General features: G+C 45.2%; 1 protein-coding gene across 1 annotated transcript in view; it reads right to left on the bottom strand.

Moving 5' to 3' along the window:
• The window catches only part of LOC110499821 (exocyst complex component 4), a 224,903-nt gene that overhangs the window by 57,624 nt on the left and 152,108 nt on the right, over positions 1–15,171 (bottom strand). Inside the window, exons 12-13 of the mRNA XM_090213619.1 lie at positions 2,933–3,069; positions 1,411–1,566 (exon numbers count right to left, since the gene is read on the bottom strand). Of these exons, the coding sequence (XP_090069745.1) occupies positions 1,411–1,566; positions 2,933–3,069 (293 nt within the window). The remainder of the gene's footprint in view (positions 1–1,410; positions 1,567–2,932; positions 3,070–15,171) is intronic.

The raw sequence follows: 15,171 nt of genomic DNA, 5'->3' as shown, positions 1-15,171 counted from the left end.
CTCAAATTAAAAAAGTCTAAAAGATTCTCCTTGCATTAAAAAACCATCACCCATTCATTGATTTATTTACAATTCCAGGCCAATGAGCATCCTTCCTGAAGAGAGCACACATTGAAAGCTCTGTCAATAAGAATGACCCACCTTCTCCTCCCCAATTATTTGGATCCCTCCTTCCTTCAGATAAATAATGTTACATCCTTATGGAGCAATCACTACTTCCTGTACATGTCTGTCTTGTTCAACCACAGCATGTTGATGAAGGGCTGGAGGGAGTGAGGATACTGTTCTGTGTGTTTATGTTAGGGTGGTGAGGATACTGTTCTGTGTGTTTATGTTAGGGGGGGGGGGGGGGGTGAGGATACTGTTCTGTGTGTTTATGCTAGGGTGGTGGGGATACTGTTCTGTGTGTTTATGTTAGGGTGGTGAGGATACTGTTCTGTGTGTTTATGTTAGGGTGGTGAGGATACTGTTCTGTGTGTTTATGTTAGGGTGGGGGGGCGGTGAGGATACTGTTCTGTGTGTTTATGTTAGGGTGGTGAGGATACTGTTCTGTGTGTTTATGTTAGGGTGGGGGGGGGGGTGGCGGTGAGGATACTGTTCTGTGTGTTTGTGTTAGGGTGGTGCGGATACTGTTCTGTGTGTTTGTGTTAGGGTGGTGCGGATACTGTTCTGTGTGTTTATGTTAGGGTGGGGGGGCAGTGAGGATACTGTTCTGTGTGTTTGTGCGAGGGTGGTGAGGATACTGTTCTGTGTGTTTGTGTTAGGGTGGTGAGGATACTGTTCTGTGTGTTTGTGTTAGGGTGGTGAGGATATTGTTCTGTGTGTTTGTGTTAGGGTGGAGGGGTGGTGAGGATACTGTTCTGTGTGTTTGTGTGAGGGCGGTGAGGATACTGTTCTGTGTGTTTGTGTTTGGGTGGTGAGGATAGTGTTCTGTGTGTTTGTGTGAGGGTGGTGAGGATATTGTTCTGTGTGTTTGTGTTAGGGTGGTGAGGATACTGTTCTGTGTGTTTGTGTTAGGGTGGTGAGGATATTGTTCTGTGTGTTTGTGTTAGGGTGGAGGGGTGGTGAGGATACTGTTCTGTGTGTTTGTGTGAGGGCGGTGAGGATACTGTTCTGTGTGTTTGTGTTTGGGTGGTGAGGATAGTGTTCTGTGTGTTTGTGTGAGGGTGGTGAGGATACTGTTCTGTGTGTTTGTGTTAGGGTGGTGAGGATACTGTTCTGTGTGTTTGTGTGAGGGTGGTGAGGATACTGTTCTGTGTGTTTGTGTGAGGGTGGTGAGGATACTGTTCTGTGTGTTTGTGTTAGGGTGGAGGGGTGGTAAGGATACCGTTCTGTGTGTTTGTGTGAGGGTGGTGAGGATACTGTTCTGTGTGTTTGTGTGAGGGTGGTGAGGATACTGTTCTGTGTGACCTGGTAAAGTCCTCCTCATCCTCTCTCTTCTGTCGGAGCTGTCTGGGCTGGGCCATGTTAGCCCAGTTGGGGAGAGACTGGAGCAGTCGGCTGATGTCCTCGTCCTTAGACCACGACGCACTGATGGTCAGCTTCTCCTCACACTGGACTATGCCCCTGGGACACACAGGACAGAGAGAGATCATGAACTGTACAGTACAGACAGACAGCATAGCATGAGGGTGGATGAGGACAGATTGCCTGCATGAGGATAACTGCTTAGCTGGATCAGTGCTTGAGTCCACAGAACCACCCATAGACACACAGCAGGCAGCTGAGGCACAGTGTTTACACACCCATAGAGGGAGTAACACCTGGTCAGGTGAGAGGAGAGGTAGAGGGGTAGAGGATAGGTAGAGGATGGAGGGGTAGAGGAGAGGTAGAGGATGGAGGGGTAGAGGAGAGGTAGAGGATGGAGAGGTAGAGGAGAGATAGAGGATGGAGGGGTAGAGGATGGAGGGGTAGAGGAGAGGTAGAGGATGGAGGGGTAGAGGAGAGGTAGAGGATGGAGGGGTAGAGGAGAGGTAGAGGATGAGAGGTAGAGGATGGAGGGGTAGAGGAGAGGTAGAGGATGGAGAGGTAGAGGAGTGGTAGAGGATGGAGGGGTAGAGAATGGAGGGGTAGAGAATGGAGGGGTAGAGGATGGAGGGGTAGAGGATGGAGGGGTAGAGGAGAGGTAGAGGAAAGGTAGAGGGGTGGAGGGGTAGAGGATGGAGGGGTAGAGAATGGAGGGTTAGAGGATGGAGGGGTAGAGAATGGAGGGGTAGAGAATGGAGGGGTAGAGGATGGAGGGGTAGAGGAAAGGTAGAGGGGTGGAGGGGTAAAGGATGGAGGGGTAGAGGATGGAGGGCTAGAGGATGGAGGGCTAGAGGATGGAGGGGTAGAGGAGGGGAGGCAGAGCGCTGGGTCTCCATCTGTACAGAGGTCAGCCTAAATCTCTCTGGGGTTCAGCCAGATGAAGACAAGCACAGCAGAGGTGTGAGCGTGTGTCAGAGAGAGAGAGCACTGCTGAAGCACAATATACCCTCAAGCAGAACAAATTGAGTGAAATGACATTTGTGTTTCTATACCTTCTAGCAAGGAAGAGAGGAACCACTTTCCTCAGTACAAGACCTCCTTGTACTCCTTCAGCTGGTCTTGAGTCAGTCTAACTCTTACCTGTACGAGGTGTTGCAGACCTCCTTGTTCTCGTTCAGCTGGTCCTGAGTCAGTCTAACTCTTACCTGTACGAGGTGTTGCAGACCTCCTTGTTCTCGTTCAGCTGGTCCTGAGTCAGTCTAACTCTTACCTGTACGAGGTGTTGCAGACCTCCTTGTACTCCTTCAGCTGGTCCTGAGTCAGTCTAACTCTTACCTGTACGAGGTGTTGCAGACCTCCTTGTACTCCTTCAGCTGGTCCTGAGTCAGTCTAACTCTTACCTGTACGAGGTGTTGCAGACCTCCTTGTACTCCTTCAGCTGGTCCTGAGTCAGTCTAACTCTTACCTGTACGAGGTGTTGCAGACCTCCTTGTACTCCTTCAGCTTGTCACAGACCATCTCCAGGAACTGGTTGGAGTAGGCACTCAGGTCCTGCATCAGAGTCATCAGGTCCTGGATGGACTTCTCCACGACTACTGTGCTCTGGAGAGGACACACAAATACAGGCTTAACACATTCAGAATGATACCTGAAATGGTTCATTCCAGGCAGAAATAGTCAAGCCCCTTACATGGAGAGAGGTAGAGAATATGTTTCAGCTGTTAATACTTAGACACTAGTGAAACTATGTTTTGTTCTTTGTTCTCATTATAAAAAAGAAGGCAGTTGAAATTATATATCAAATAAATAAATAAATATGAAACATATTGTGGTATGACGATGTGAAAGAGTCCTAACCTCATCCCACATAACGTTTTTCATTTCAACCACAAAAACTGTCACTGTCGCCTCAGCTCTGAGCCCAGTGATCCTTGTAATTCAGCCACTCCCTTGTCCTCCCTTAACCACGAAACATATCACTGAGTCCCAAATGACACCCTATTCTCTATATAGTGCACTACTTTTGACCAGGTCCCAGGGCTTTGGACAAAAGTAGTACACTATACAGGGAATATGGTGCAATTTGGGACGCAGGATCTCCTTACAGCCACTAGAAGGAGAGCAGATGAAGTCTCCTGAAGAAGTGTAACACCAGTGTTGAGGAGTGGGACTGTCAAGTCTCTCCTGTCCGATGTGCAAAGCCGTCAGCAGGCAACCAATCTAATACAATGACTATATTCTCCTGTCAGGGACTGGATGCTGTTGGGAGCTTGTCATTGTCAACGATATACCACCATGTCAGAGGAGTGGCAGGAGGTGTGTGTGTGTGTGTGAGAGAGAGAGAGATCAGGTGAGTGTGTGTGTGTGTGTGTATGTGTGTGTGTGTGTGTGTGTGTGAGAGAGAAAGAGAGATCAGGTGAGTGTGTGTGTGGGTGTGTGTGTGTGTGTGTGTGTGTGTGTGTGAGAGAGAGAGAGATCAGGTGAGTGTGTGTGTGTGTGTGTGTGTGTGTGTGTGTGTGTGTGTGTGTGTGTGTGTGTGTGAGAGAGAGAGAGATCAGGTGAGTGTGTGTGTGGGTGTGTGTGTGTGTGTGTGTGTGTGAGAGAGAAAGAGAGATCAGGTGAGTTTGTGTGTAGGTGTGTACCTATGCCTACACGCATGACAAGATCCCCAGTGAGCTCAGACAAAACTACAGTCATGACAGGTTAGCCAGTGTAGCGTAACAAATAGCAGGACGGAAGCAGACACTTCAATACACACACATACACACACACACACACCTAACTTGACACCACTGCCACAGACCTACACTACATGACCAGAAATATTTGGACACCTGCTGGTCGAACATGGGCGGTGAGGATACTGTTCTGTGTGAGGGTGGTGAGGATACTGTTCTGTGTGTTTGTGTGAGGCTGGTGAGGATACTGTTCTGTGTGTTTTTCAAAAGGGGAGACACTCTACACCCAAACTGCTACAGACCTATATCTATCCTACCCTGCCTTTCTAAGGTCTTCGAAAGCCAAGTTAACAAACAGATTACTGACCATTTCCAATCCCACCACACCTTCTCCGCTATGCAACCTGGTTTCCGAGCTGGTCATGGGTGCTTCATTCACGTCGCCAAGCCCACTGGCTCCAGGTGATCTACAAGTCTCTGCTAGGAGTGGTCATTCTTTGACTCACTATGTTCATGAAACACTAAAATCATGACTCTTAAGGAGTCAGAGTACAGTTTGTATACAGATGCTTGTATTTGTACACACATACTATTGGGAGTGGATGTGTATACTAGTGGCAGTATGTGCAGTCATCAGAACACCCGTTTCCCTGGCTACTGGTGAACAGTGAGGAACAACTATCTTCTTTCCTCTTATTTAAATTATTTACTTATTTTTCCTCCCTCACTATTTTCTATAATGTCCATTCATTTCATCTGGTATTTTATCAATACAAATGTATTTCTTAGCGTGTGAGTTGTTTCTACGGGTCAGACCAAGACAAAGTGTGTTTGATTCAAATAAAGACCGATACTAGCGCACACAGTGGAGTGATCCATTGAAACTCACTAGCATTAGCCACAGCAGTGCTAACCGCTAGTTTAGAAGTAGCACAGTGTTTCAAAGCGTGTAAGTAGCAGCAGCAGTGTTGGTTAGCAGTGGCAGCTGGCTGTACCAACTCTTACACTGTTGAAGATGTCCAGCTGTGGCAGCGTGTAGTCAGCAGGGAACAGCAGGGGCCTGAACAGGGCAGTTACTGATTAAAGGGACTACTGGCTGGCCCCCTGGTCCCTCTCCCTGCTGGGGGGTAATGATCTGTAGCGCTGCCCATACCCAGAGCTCCACAAGGCTGGTCCCTGTCATGAAACTCCGCCAGGGGACCCCCCAGTCCCATTGCCCACGGCCCCCTGCCAGCCTGTCGGAGGAGAGCAGGGACCCATTCACTCAGCAGGGGAGGGCTGGAACTTCTAGACACAAGCAGACGTACAGGCACGTGCACTGTCGAACACACACACAGTACACACACAGTACACACACACAGTACAAACACAGTTCACACACAGTACACACACAGTACACACACAGTACACACACAGTACGTACACACACAGTCCAGAACCCCCAGTGAGTGTGTGATGGAGCCAGGAAGAGGACTTTCTCTATTTGTCATCACAGAGACGATGGAAGGAGTCGCTGTGAGAGCCAAGGAGATGAAGGCCATCCTGGTATTGGGTAAGAACTAAAGCCAACTCCAATGAATCAGCCATACAACTGTTAGCTTTCACTTTCAAATCACCTTCAGTTGGTAAAAAACTTAAAAGAATGATGAACGATGAAATCTTCCCCTTTTGACCTCTCTCTTTCTTTCTTTCTTTCTTTTTCTCTCTTTCCTTGGTGTTTAAACACTAAGTCCACTATTCTTTCTCTCTCCTACTATGAGTTAGTGAGGCTGGATATCAGCAGGTCAGGAATGGTAAACAATGGATCCCAGATCCATTACTCCTGGAACAAATGCTCTGGCTCTGCTTGCCTTGTCTAATTCTGCTCATTTAACATAGCCATTCGTCTTTGCAGCAGAAATCATTAGACAGTCATCAAGGGCCGCAGATTGAGAGAAGGAGAGAGAGAGAGAGAGAGAGACGAAGGGCGAGAGGGACGAAGGGCGATAGAAGGAGAGAGAGAGAGAGAGACGAAGGACGAGAGAAGGAGAGAGAGAGAGAGAGAGACGAAGGGCGAGAGAAGGAGAGAGAGAGAGAGAGAGACGAAGGGCGAGAGAAGGAGAGAGAGAGAGAGACGAAGGGCGAGAGAAGGAGAGAGAGAGAGAGAGAGAGAGAGAGAGAGAGAGGGACGAAGGGCGAGAGAAGGAGAGAGAGCGTGAGAGAAGGAGAGAGAGAGAGAGAGAGAGAGCGAGCGCGAGAGGGACGAAGGGCGAGAGAGACAGGGAAAGAGAGAGAGAATTCACAGAGGTCTTGACAACAGTGGGACCTCTCCATCTTATTTAACGGTTACACAAGGAGGAGACGAAATGCATTCTGGGGGCTGGTGAAACTTTTCCCATGAGACAACTTTATTGACAACTCCCTCTCTTTCCACAAACACTCTAGCTTTAAGCAACAGACTCACAGTCACACTCTCTCTAGTACTCCTCTATAAAATGCATTAAAACCAGAGCACACACACACACAGTGAAACATGGCTGACTTGCACTTTGTACTTCCTTTTGTTCTATTTTGTGTCGGAGCCTAGCTGAAAGCAAATTTAATTGAGGCCGGCGATACACAAAATGGCTCTAGAAATTCAGCAATTTAACAGCATAAATTCCATCAGAGTGTGAAAGGCCCCATCTCTGAGAGCTAATGATGAAAAGAGTGCACAGTGAGCACTCAGACTGTCGTGTCATTGGCTGCCGTCGTTAATGCAGTGGTATCGCCATAGAAATGCCTGAGCAGGTGATAATAGCAGTTATTAGAGTTGTAAACACTCCTGAATACAGGCGAGAGCAGGGGGGGTATCCGGTGTAAGTGGCGGGATGTGTTCTTGATGACTTTGAAGCTCTAGTGTGATAATAGTACACCAGTCATCTTCCTATAAAGAGACTGATCTAAGGAACAGTTTCTCTCATTCCTCTCACTGATTGTGATGATAGAGGACATATTGAGCATTTTTGGACCTTGAGTGCATCAGAGTGTCCTGAGTGAAATAGCGAAAGGAACTTAAAGCTGCCATGATGCACACTGGTCAAAAACTGGTAGAATCAACGTTGTTTCAATGTAATCTCAACCCCAAAAAATATAATTGATGACGTTGAATCGACGCGGAAAACAGATTGGATGAGCAAAAAGTCCCAACTTTTAACATAAATCCTATGAGATGGTGATATTTTTGGTTGATTTCACATTGAATTCACGTTAGTTGACAACTCAACCAAATGTAAATCAAAACTAGACGATGAACTGCCGTCTGTGCCCAGTGGATGCTCTCTATTGAATGGTCCACTACTAGGCCTTGCCATATTGCTGAAACTGTAGAATTGATCAAATAAAATGGTATTAAATGTACAGACTGAATTGACATGGAAACTATCCCAAATCTTCTACCCCTGTACTGCTGTCCTGTCTCTGTTACGAACAGATCCACACATTCAAGGTCTTGGAGAGGGGTCTGGAGAGGGCTGTAAAGGGGCTCAGTCGTGCCCCTGAAACGGGTCAGGGGTTTCCCCATTAATCGAGGGGCGGCCCCCATGGATCGAGAGGGCCAGAGCATTTAACCCCGTGCGTTCCGCCACGTCACTCTCATCACTGACCCAAAACCGCTGACTCCTGTGTCGGCTGTGACTCGTGTCACCCCACATTCAAGTCTGCAGGGCAGGGTACTACAAACACAAATAACATGCTCATACACACACACACACACACACACTGAAGTAGCAGAAGCATGTGGGCCGTCCGGCGTGTGCAGAGGGAGTCTCAGAGGCGTGAGGCCATGCTGACGTTGATGAATGATCTGCCAGACGCTGTCCTACTCATGTGTGACTCCCCTTTACCCCAGTGAGGGAGGGCTGTGTGTTTGGTTATGAAAGGGTAGATTCTCTTTGTAAAAGTGTTTGTTCCAGTGTGTGTGTGGGAGGGGGGGGGATGCGCATGCATATGTGTGTGTGTGTGTAAGGTTGTAAAAGAGTTGATTATCTTTCTATGTGTGTTTGTTCCAGTGTGTGTGTAAGGTAGTAAAATAGTTGATTATCTTTCTGTGTGTGTTTGTTCCAGTGTGCATGTATGCGTGCTGGTGTGCGTGTGTTCACGCAGTAAATTGTAAATAACACATGCAGTAGTTCTGCAAACAAACCTTGGCTGGATGGCATTAGACATGTTAGGCCCTGCTTCAATCTAAATGGAAATATAAACTTTATCTCTCACCCTAACCCCTACATAGTGCACTACTTTTGACCAGAACGCTATGAGCCCTGGTCAAAAGTAGTGCAATATAATAGGAATAGGGCGCCATTTAAGATGTAAACAGTCACATGACAATGAAATGTCACTAAAAAAATTAGCTTCTTCTCGAGGCCTCTTCATAGAAGAGTGGAAAACACCTATCACAAGCTGTCACCTCCGATCACGTCAAATCAAAGGCCTCTCTGGTGAGTTAAAGTGCAGATCACAGCCAATCAGCACCCGCTGTTAGTGTTTACATCAGTGAATGCATCCAACCAACTACTTCTCTAATGGAATGATGCACAAATTGAGAGCGGAATGTCATAGTTCCTCACAGAGAGATGCTTATGTACATCCTCAGCTCTCTATGACTGGAAAAAGAGCAGCATGTATTGTGGTCTTATTCACATACAGTATCATGCACAATGAACTAATGAAAGGGTTTGGATAATGTATGGGTCAAGCCGACAGCATGTGCACAAGTAGGGTTGAATATTTCCCCGGTATTTTACAAAATGTTCCAACCCAAGAACAAATCACTTTTCTCCAGGGTAACACCGGTATTTCCCGCCACAACCGGAAGTGACATTTAAAAAGCATATAAAACATATACATGTATGGATTTGATTAGAGGTTTGATCGGTAACAAAGTTCAAGCCTTATGCTACCGGAGTCTGATGAGCCATACATTAAAGACATTTTATGATCCATCGCCCAACGATTGTGCCATTATCCAATACAGAGCCTGATATATAGGCTACCACACATTATGCCTGACAGAAAAACACAAAAGTCTATAATGTGGACTGCAGTCTATTACTGTATTGTATTGAATGATACTGTATTACATGGACTAGCTTTACAGACATTGTTCAAACCATGAAGCTGGGAGAGAACATGCTATGCTGGTGCAGGACACGCGGCCTACAAAGTGACTATTACAGGCAAGAAAATATAATAGGGTATATTTTCAATGTTTAGAATTAGTAGGCTGATGGGGCGGCAGGGTAGCCTAGTGGTTAGAGCGTTGGACTAGTAACCAAAAAGTTGCAAGTTCAAATCCCCCAGCTGACAAGGTACAAATCTGTCGTTCTGCCCCTGAATAGGCAGTTAACCCACTGTTCCTAGGCAGTCATTGAAAATAAGAATGTGTTCTTAACTGACTTGCCTAGTTAAATAAAGGTTAAAAAAATATATATATATAGGCTACCTTTTATAATATTTCCCGTAATGTTGTGTGCGTATTAGCCTACCTCCTCTACCTATTGTCACTTCATTCCCACTGTCATTCCTCCCTCGCCATCAACAGTTAAATGAAATACGTTTCTAGGACAGCATGAGCTAAGGAGAGAAGCCAGCGGAGTGCAGGGGCATTCTGCCCAAGAGACAAAGGCAGTAAGTTTGAAGCTTACGCATAACCCATCATTCATTAGCTAAATAGAAGGCTAATACAGCATTGCATTAATTACCTGAAAGAGGTTGGAGAACACATTGATATATTGAGATATATGGCGTGGCATGAAAAAGTATGCGAACCCTTTGAAATTACCTGGATTTCTCGACAAACAGTTAATAACACACAACCAATTCTATGTTTTCATGTCTTTATTGAACACACCGTGTAAACATTCACAGTGCAGGGTGGGAAAAGTATGTGAACCCTTGGATTTAATAACTGGTTGACCCTCCTTCCTTCGGTTTTCTGTAGTTGCTGATCAGACCCGCAAAACGGTCAGGAGAAATGTTGGACCATTCCTCTTTACAAAACTGTTTCAATTCAGCAATATTCTTGGGATGTCTGGTGTGAACCACTCTCGAGATCATGCCACAGCATCTCGATCGGGTTGAGGTCAGGACTGACTGGGCCACTCCAGAAGGCATATTTTCTTCTGTTGAAGCCATTCTGTTGTTGATTTACTTCTGTGTTTTGGGTCGTAGTACTGTTGCATCACCTAACGTCTGTTGAGATTCAACTGGTGGACAGATGGCCTTATATTCTCCTGCAAAATGTCTTGAAAAACTTGGGAATTCATTTTTCCTTCGATGATAGCAATATGTCCAGGCCCTGAGGCAGCCCCAAACCATGATGCTCCTTCCCCCATACTTTACAGTTGCAATGAGGTTTTGATGGTGGTGTGCTGTGCCTTTTTTCTCCACACATAGTGTTGTGTGTTCCTTCCAAACAACTCAACTGTAGTTTCATCTGTTCACAGACTATTTTGCCAGTAGCGCTGTGGAACATCCAGGTGCACTCTTACAACTTCAGAAGCGCAGCAATGTTTTTTTTGGACAGTATTGGCTCCTTCCGTGGTGTCCTCCCTTGAACACCATTCTTGTTTAGTATTTTACGTATCGTAGACTTGTCAAAAGAGATGTTAGCATGTTCCAGAGATTTCTGTAAGTCTTTAGCTGACACTCTAGGATTCTTCTTAACCTCATTGAGCATTCTGCACTGTGCTCTTGCAGTCATCTTTGCGGGACGGCCACTCCTAGGGAGAGTAGCAACAGTGCTGAACTTTCTCCATTTATAGACAATGTGTCTTACTGTGGACTGATGAACATCAAGGCTTTTAGAGATATTTTGTAAACCTTTCCAGCTTTATGCAAGTCAACAATTCTTAATCTTAGGTCTTCTGAGATTTATTTTGTTCAAGGCATGGTTCACATCAGGCAATACTTCTTGCGAATAGCAAACTAAAATTTAGTGAGTGTTTTTTATAGGGCAAGGCGGCTCTAACCAACATCTCCAATCTCGTCTCATTGATAGGACTTTTGGAGAAGTCATTAGCCTAGGGTTCACATACTTGTGAATGTTTAAATGACATGAATGTTGAATGTTTAAATGACAATCATTTGTGTGTTATTAGTTTAAGCACACTGTGTTTGTCTATTGTTGTGACTTAGATCAAGATCAGATCAAATTGGATGACCAATTTATGCAGAAATCCAGGTAATTCCAAAGGGTTCACATACTTTTTCTTGCCACTGTATACAGTGCATTTGTACTGTATTCAGACCCCTTGACTTTTTCCACATTTTGTTACATTACAGCCTTATTCTAACATTATTATTATTATTTAAATGTCCTCATCAATCTAAACACAATACCCCATAATGACAGAGTGAACAAAAAAAATGTCTAAAAACATGTTTTTGCTTCGTCATTATGGGGTACTGTGTGTAGATTGAAGAGGAGAAAAAAACTATTCAATCCATTTTAGAATAAGGCAACAAAATGTGGATAAAGTGAAGGGGTCTGAATACTTTCCGAATGCACTGTGTGGGTGGGTGTGTATATACACTACTGTTCAAAAGTTTGGGGTCACTTAGAAAAATCCTTGTTTTTGAAAGAAAAGCACATTTTTTCTGTCCATTAAAATAACATCAAATTGATCAGAAATACAGTGTAGACATTGTTAATGTTGTAAATGACTACTGTAGCTGTAAACGGCTGATTTCTTTTGGAATATCTACATAGGCGTACAGAGGCCCATTATCAGAAACCATCACTCCTGTGTTCCAATAGCACATTGTATTAGCTAATCCAAGTTTATCATTTTAAAATGCTAATTGATCATTAGAAAACCCTTTTGAAATTATGTTAGCACAGCTGAAAACTGTTGTTCTGATTAAATAAGCAATAAAACGGGTCCTTCTTTAGACTAGTTGAGTATCTGGAGCATCAGCATTTGAGGGTTCGATTACAGGCTCAAAGCTTTCTTCTGAAACTCGTCAGTCTATTCTTGTTCTGAGAAATGAAGGCTCTTCCATGCGAGAAATTGCCAAGAAACTGAAGATCTGGTACAACGCTGTGTACTACTCCCTTCACAAAAGAGTGCAAACGGGCTCTAACCAGAATAAAAAGAGTGGGAGGCCCCGGTGCACAACTGAGCAAAAGTACATTAGAGTGTCTAGTTTGAGAAACAGACTCCTCACAAGTCCTCAACTCGCTGCTTCATTAAATAGTAGCCGCAAAACACCGGTTTCAACGTCAATAGTGAAGAGGCGACTCTGGGATGCTGGCCTTCTAGGCAGAGTTCCTCTGTCCAGTGTCTGTGTTCTTCTGCCCATCAATCTTTTCTTATTATTGGGCAGTCTGAGATATGACTTTGTATTTACAACTCTGCCTAGAAGGCCAGCATCCCAGAGTCACCTCTTCACTGTTGACGTTGAGACCGGTGTTTTGCTGTTCTTAACTAACTTGCCTAGTTAAATAAAGCCTCAATTAAAAACATTTAAAAATAACCAGCATGGCTACCCCTGCATTCTGCAGCAAAACGCCATCCCATTTGGTTTGCGCTTAGTGGGACTATCATTTGTCTTTCAACAGGACAATGACCCAACACACATTCCATGTGTTATTTCATAGTTTTGATGTCTTTACTATTATTCTACAATGTAGAAAATAGTCAAATAAAGAAAACCCCTAGAATGATTAGGTGTCCAAACGTTGACTGGTACTGTAGATCTTGAAGATGATTAGGCCTATCTATTTTGGATGCAATTTTAATAGAATTGATGGAGAGAGAGAACGACAGAGTGCTCGCGTGCGCACTGATTTAAAGCAAAGATATTCGAGTGATAGGCTGTTGTAAAACTCTGCAGCAATGATATTTGAGTGATAGGCTATTGTAAAACTCTGCAGCAATGATATTCGAGTGATAGGCTGTTGTGAAACTCTGCAGCTGCAATTTTGCATCTTTACAATGAAAAAATAAGGTGACCCCCAAAAGCCAGATGGAAATGTGTAAATTAGATACGCATGCAATCCTGATATTAATGTAGCATAAGCTGTGCTGCAGCAAATGTAGTCCCACCGTTCACAAGAAAAGAAGTGACCAGGATGAGATGAAACATGCATTGTAAACTGCGTTCCATAAGGAGATGCGAGGTGTCCCCCCACTCGGAGCGGTGATGATTCATCATGCAGATAGCAGAGTAGGCCGTGGTCCATAGAGAACACAGAGACACAGCATATCATTTAACAGGTCTATTTAGCAACATAATATTTATTATCATTTACCGGGTTCTCACTGTTGTTTATCCCGGGAAAAAGGGAGTGGGAAATCTGGGGAAATGTCAGTAACCCGGTGTCCGCTATTCAACAGTGCCCAGCTAGACATGCCACATGCAGTAAGATGACAATCTTGTGTATTTGACTGTATCCACAGGGGGGGTCACAACATGAAAGAGCAGAATGCGCTTTGCCAGGGTGGGTTAAAACCCTTATCATCATCACCACCATCGCCTTGGATGCTGTGTGTGCTTATATCACACTCACCTTTTAACAGATGGCTCCCCAACACACACACACACACACACACACACACACACACAGAGTTGTGTCTCCGACCCTAACACTAATCCTGAGAATGCTGTGGTTTCCACAGACAGCATTCTGTCAAACCTCGTAATCAACCCTCGCTCCTTTCTCCTCGGGGGGTTACCACGGTGATGGCAGCATCATTACACCCCGGAGGAGGGGAGGCGGCGGAACCTGCCCACAACAAAGCATCACCCATGGCAACAACTGGGTTGGGTTATCAGGTTATAGATGTAGAGATGTTCACTCAGTGGGGTCGTGTGTGTGTGTGTGCACTGTGTGTGTCTGAAAGTGTCTGTGAGCGTGTGTACTGTGTGTGTTTGTGTACTGTGTGTGTGTGCACTGTGTGCACTGTGGGTGTACTGTGTGTTTGTACTGTGTGTGTGTGTGTGTACGGTGTGTGTTTGTGTACTGTGGGTGTTTGTACTGTGTGTGTTTGTGTACTGTGTGTGTGTGTGTACTGTGTGTGTGTGTGTACTGTGTGCGTGTACGTTTGTGTACTGTGTACGTTTGTGTACTGTGTGTGTTTGTGTACTGAACCTAGGAAGAAACCTAGAGAGGAACCAGGCTATGAGGGGTGGCTTGTCCTCTTCTGGCTGTGCTGGGTGGAGATTATAACAGAACATGGCCAAGATGTTCAAATGTTCATAAAAGACCAGCATGGTCAAATAATAATAATCACAGTAGTTGTAGAGGGTGCAACAAGTCAGCACCTCAGGAGTAAATGTCAGTTGGCTTTTCAAAGCCGATCCTTAAGAGTATCTCTACCGCTCCTGCTGTCTCTAGAGAGTTGAAAACAGCAGGTCTGGGACAGGTAGCATGTCCGGTGAACACGTCCGGTGTGTGTACTGTGTGTGTGTGTACTGTGTATGTGTGTGTACTGTATGTGTGTGTGTGTATTGTGTGCACTGTGTGTGTACTGTGTGTGTGTGTACTGTGGGTGTGTGTGTGTGTGTGTGTGTGTGTTGTGTGTGCACTGTGTGTGTGTGTACAGTGGGTGTGTGTGTGTTGTGTGTGTACTGTGGGTGTGTGTGTTGTGTGTGTGTGTGTACTGTGTGTATTGTGTGTGTGTGTACTGTGTGTGTACTGTGTGTGTGTGTGTACTGTGTGTGTGTGTGTGTGTGTGTGTGTACTGTGTGTGTTTGTGTGTGTGTGTGTAATGTGTGTGTGTAATGTGTGTGTGTGTACTCCCAAAAAGGTTCCATATGGACCTAATGGAGCACAGAGATGGACCCCCCACAGAAGGCAATGAAATACATATCACCATGGTGCTAATGAAGATGTACACACACACATCCCTTTCTCTCTCTCCCTCCTTTCTCCTCAGGGGGTTACCACGGTGATGGTCGCATCATTACAGTCTGGAGGAGGGGCGGAGGTGGAACCCGCCCACTCAAAGCATCACCCATGGCAACCACTGAGTTGGGTGATAAGGTTATAGATGGAGATGTT

Source organism: Oncorhynchus mykiss, chromosome 21 (assembly GCF_057628025.1).
Source record: "Oncorhynchus mykiss isolate SJ-2025 chromosome 21, ASM5762802v1, whole genome shotgun sequence".
Lineage (NCBI taxonomy): Eukaryota > Metazoa > Chordata > Actinopteri > Salmoniformes > Salmonidae > Oncorhynchus > Oncorhynchus mykiss.
This window is presented reverse-complemented; position numbering and strand designations above follow the sequence as displayed.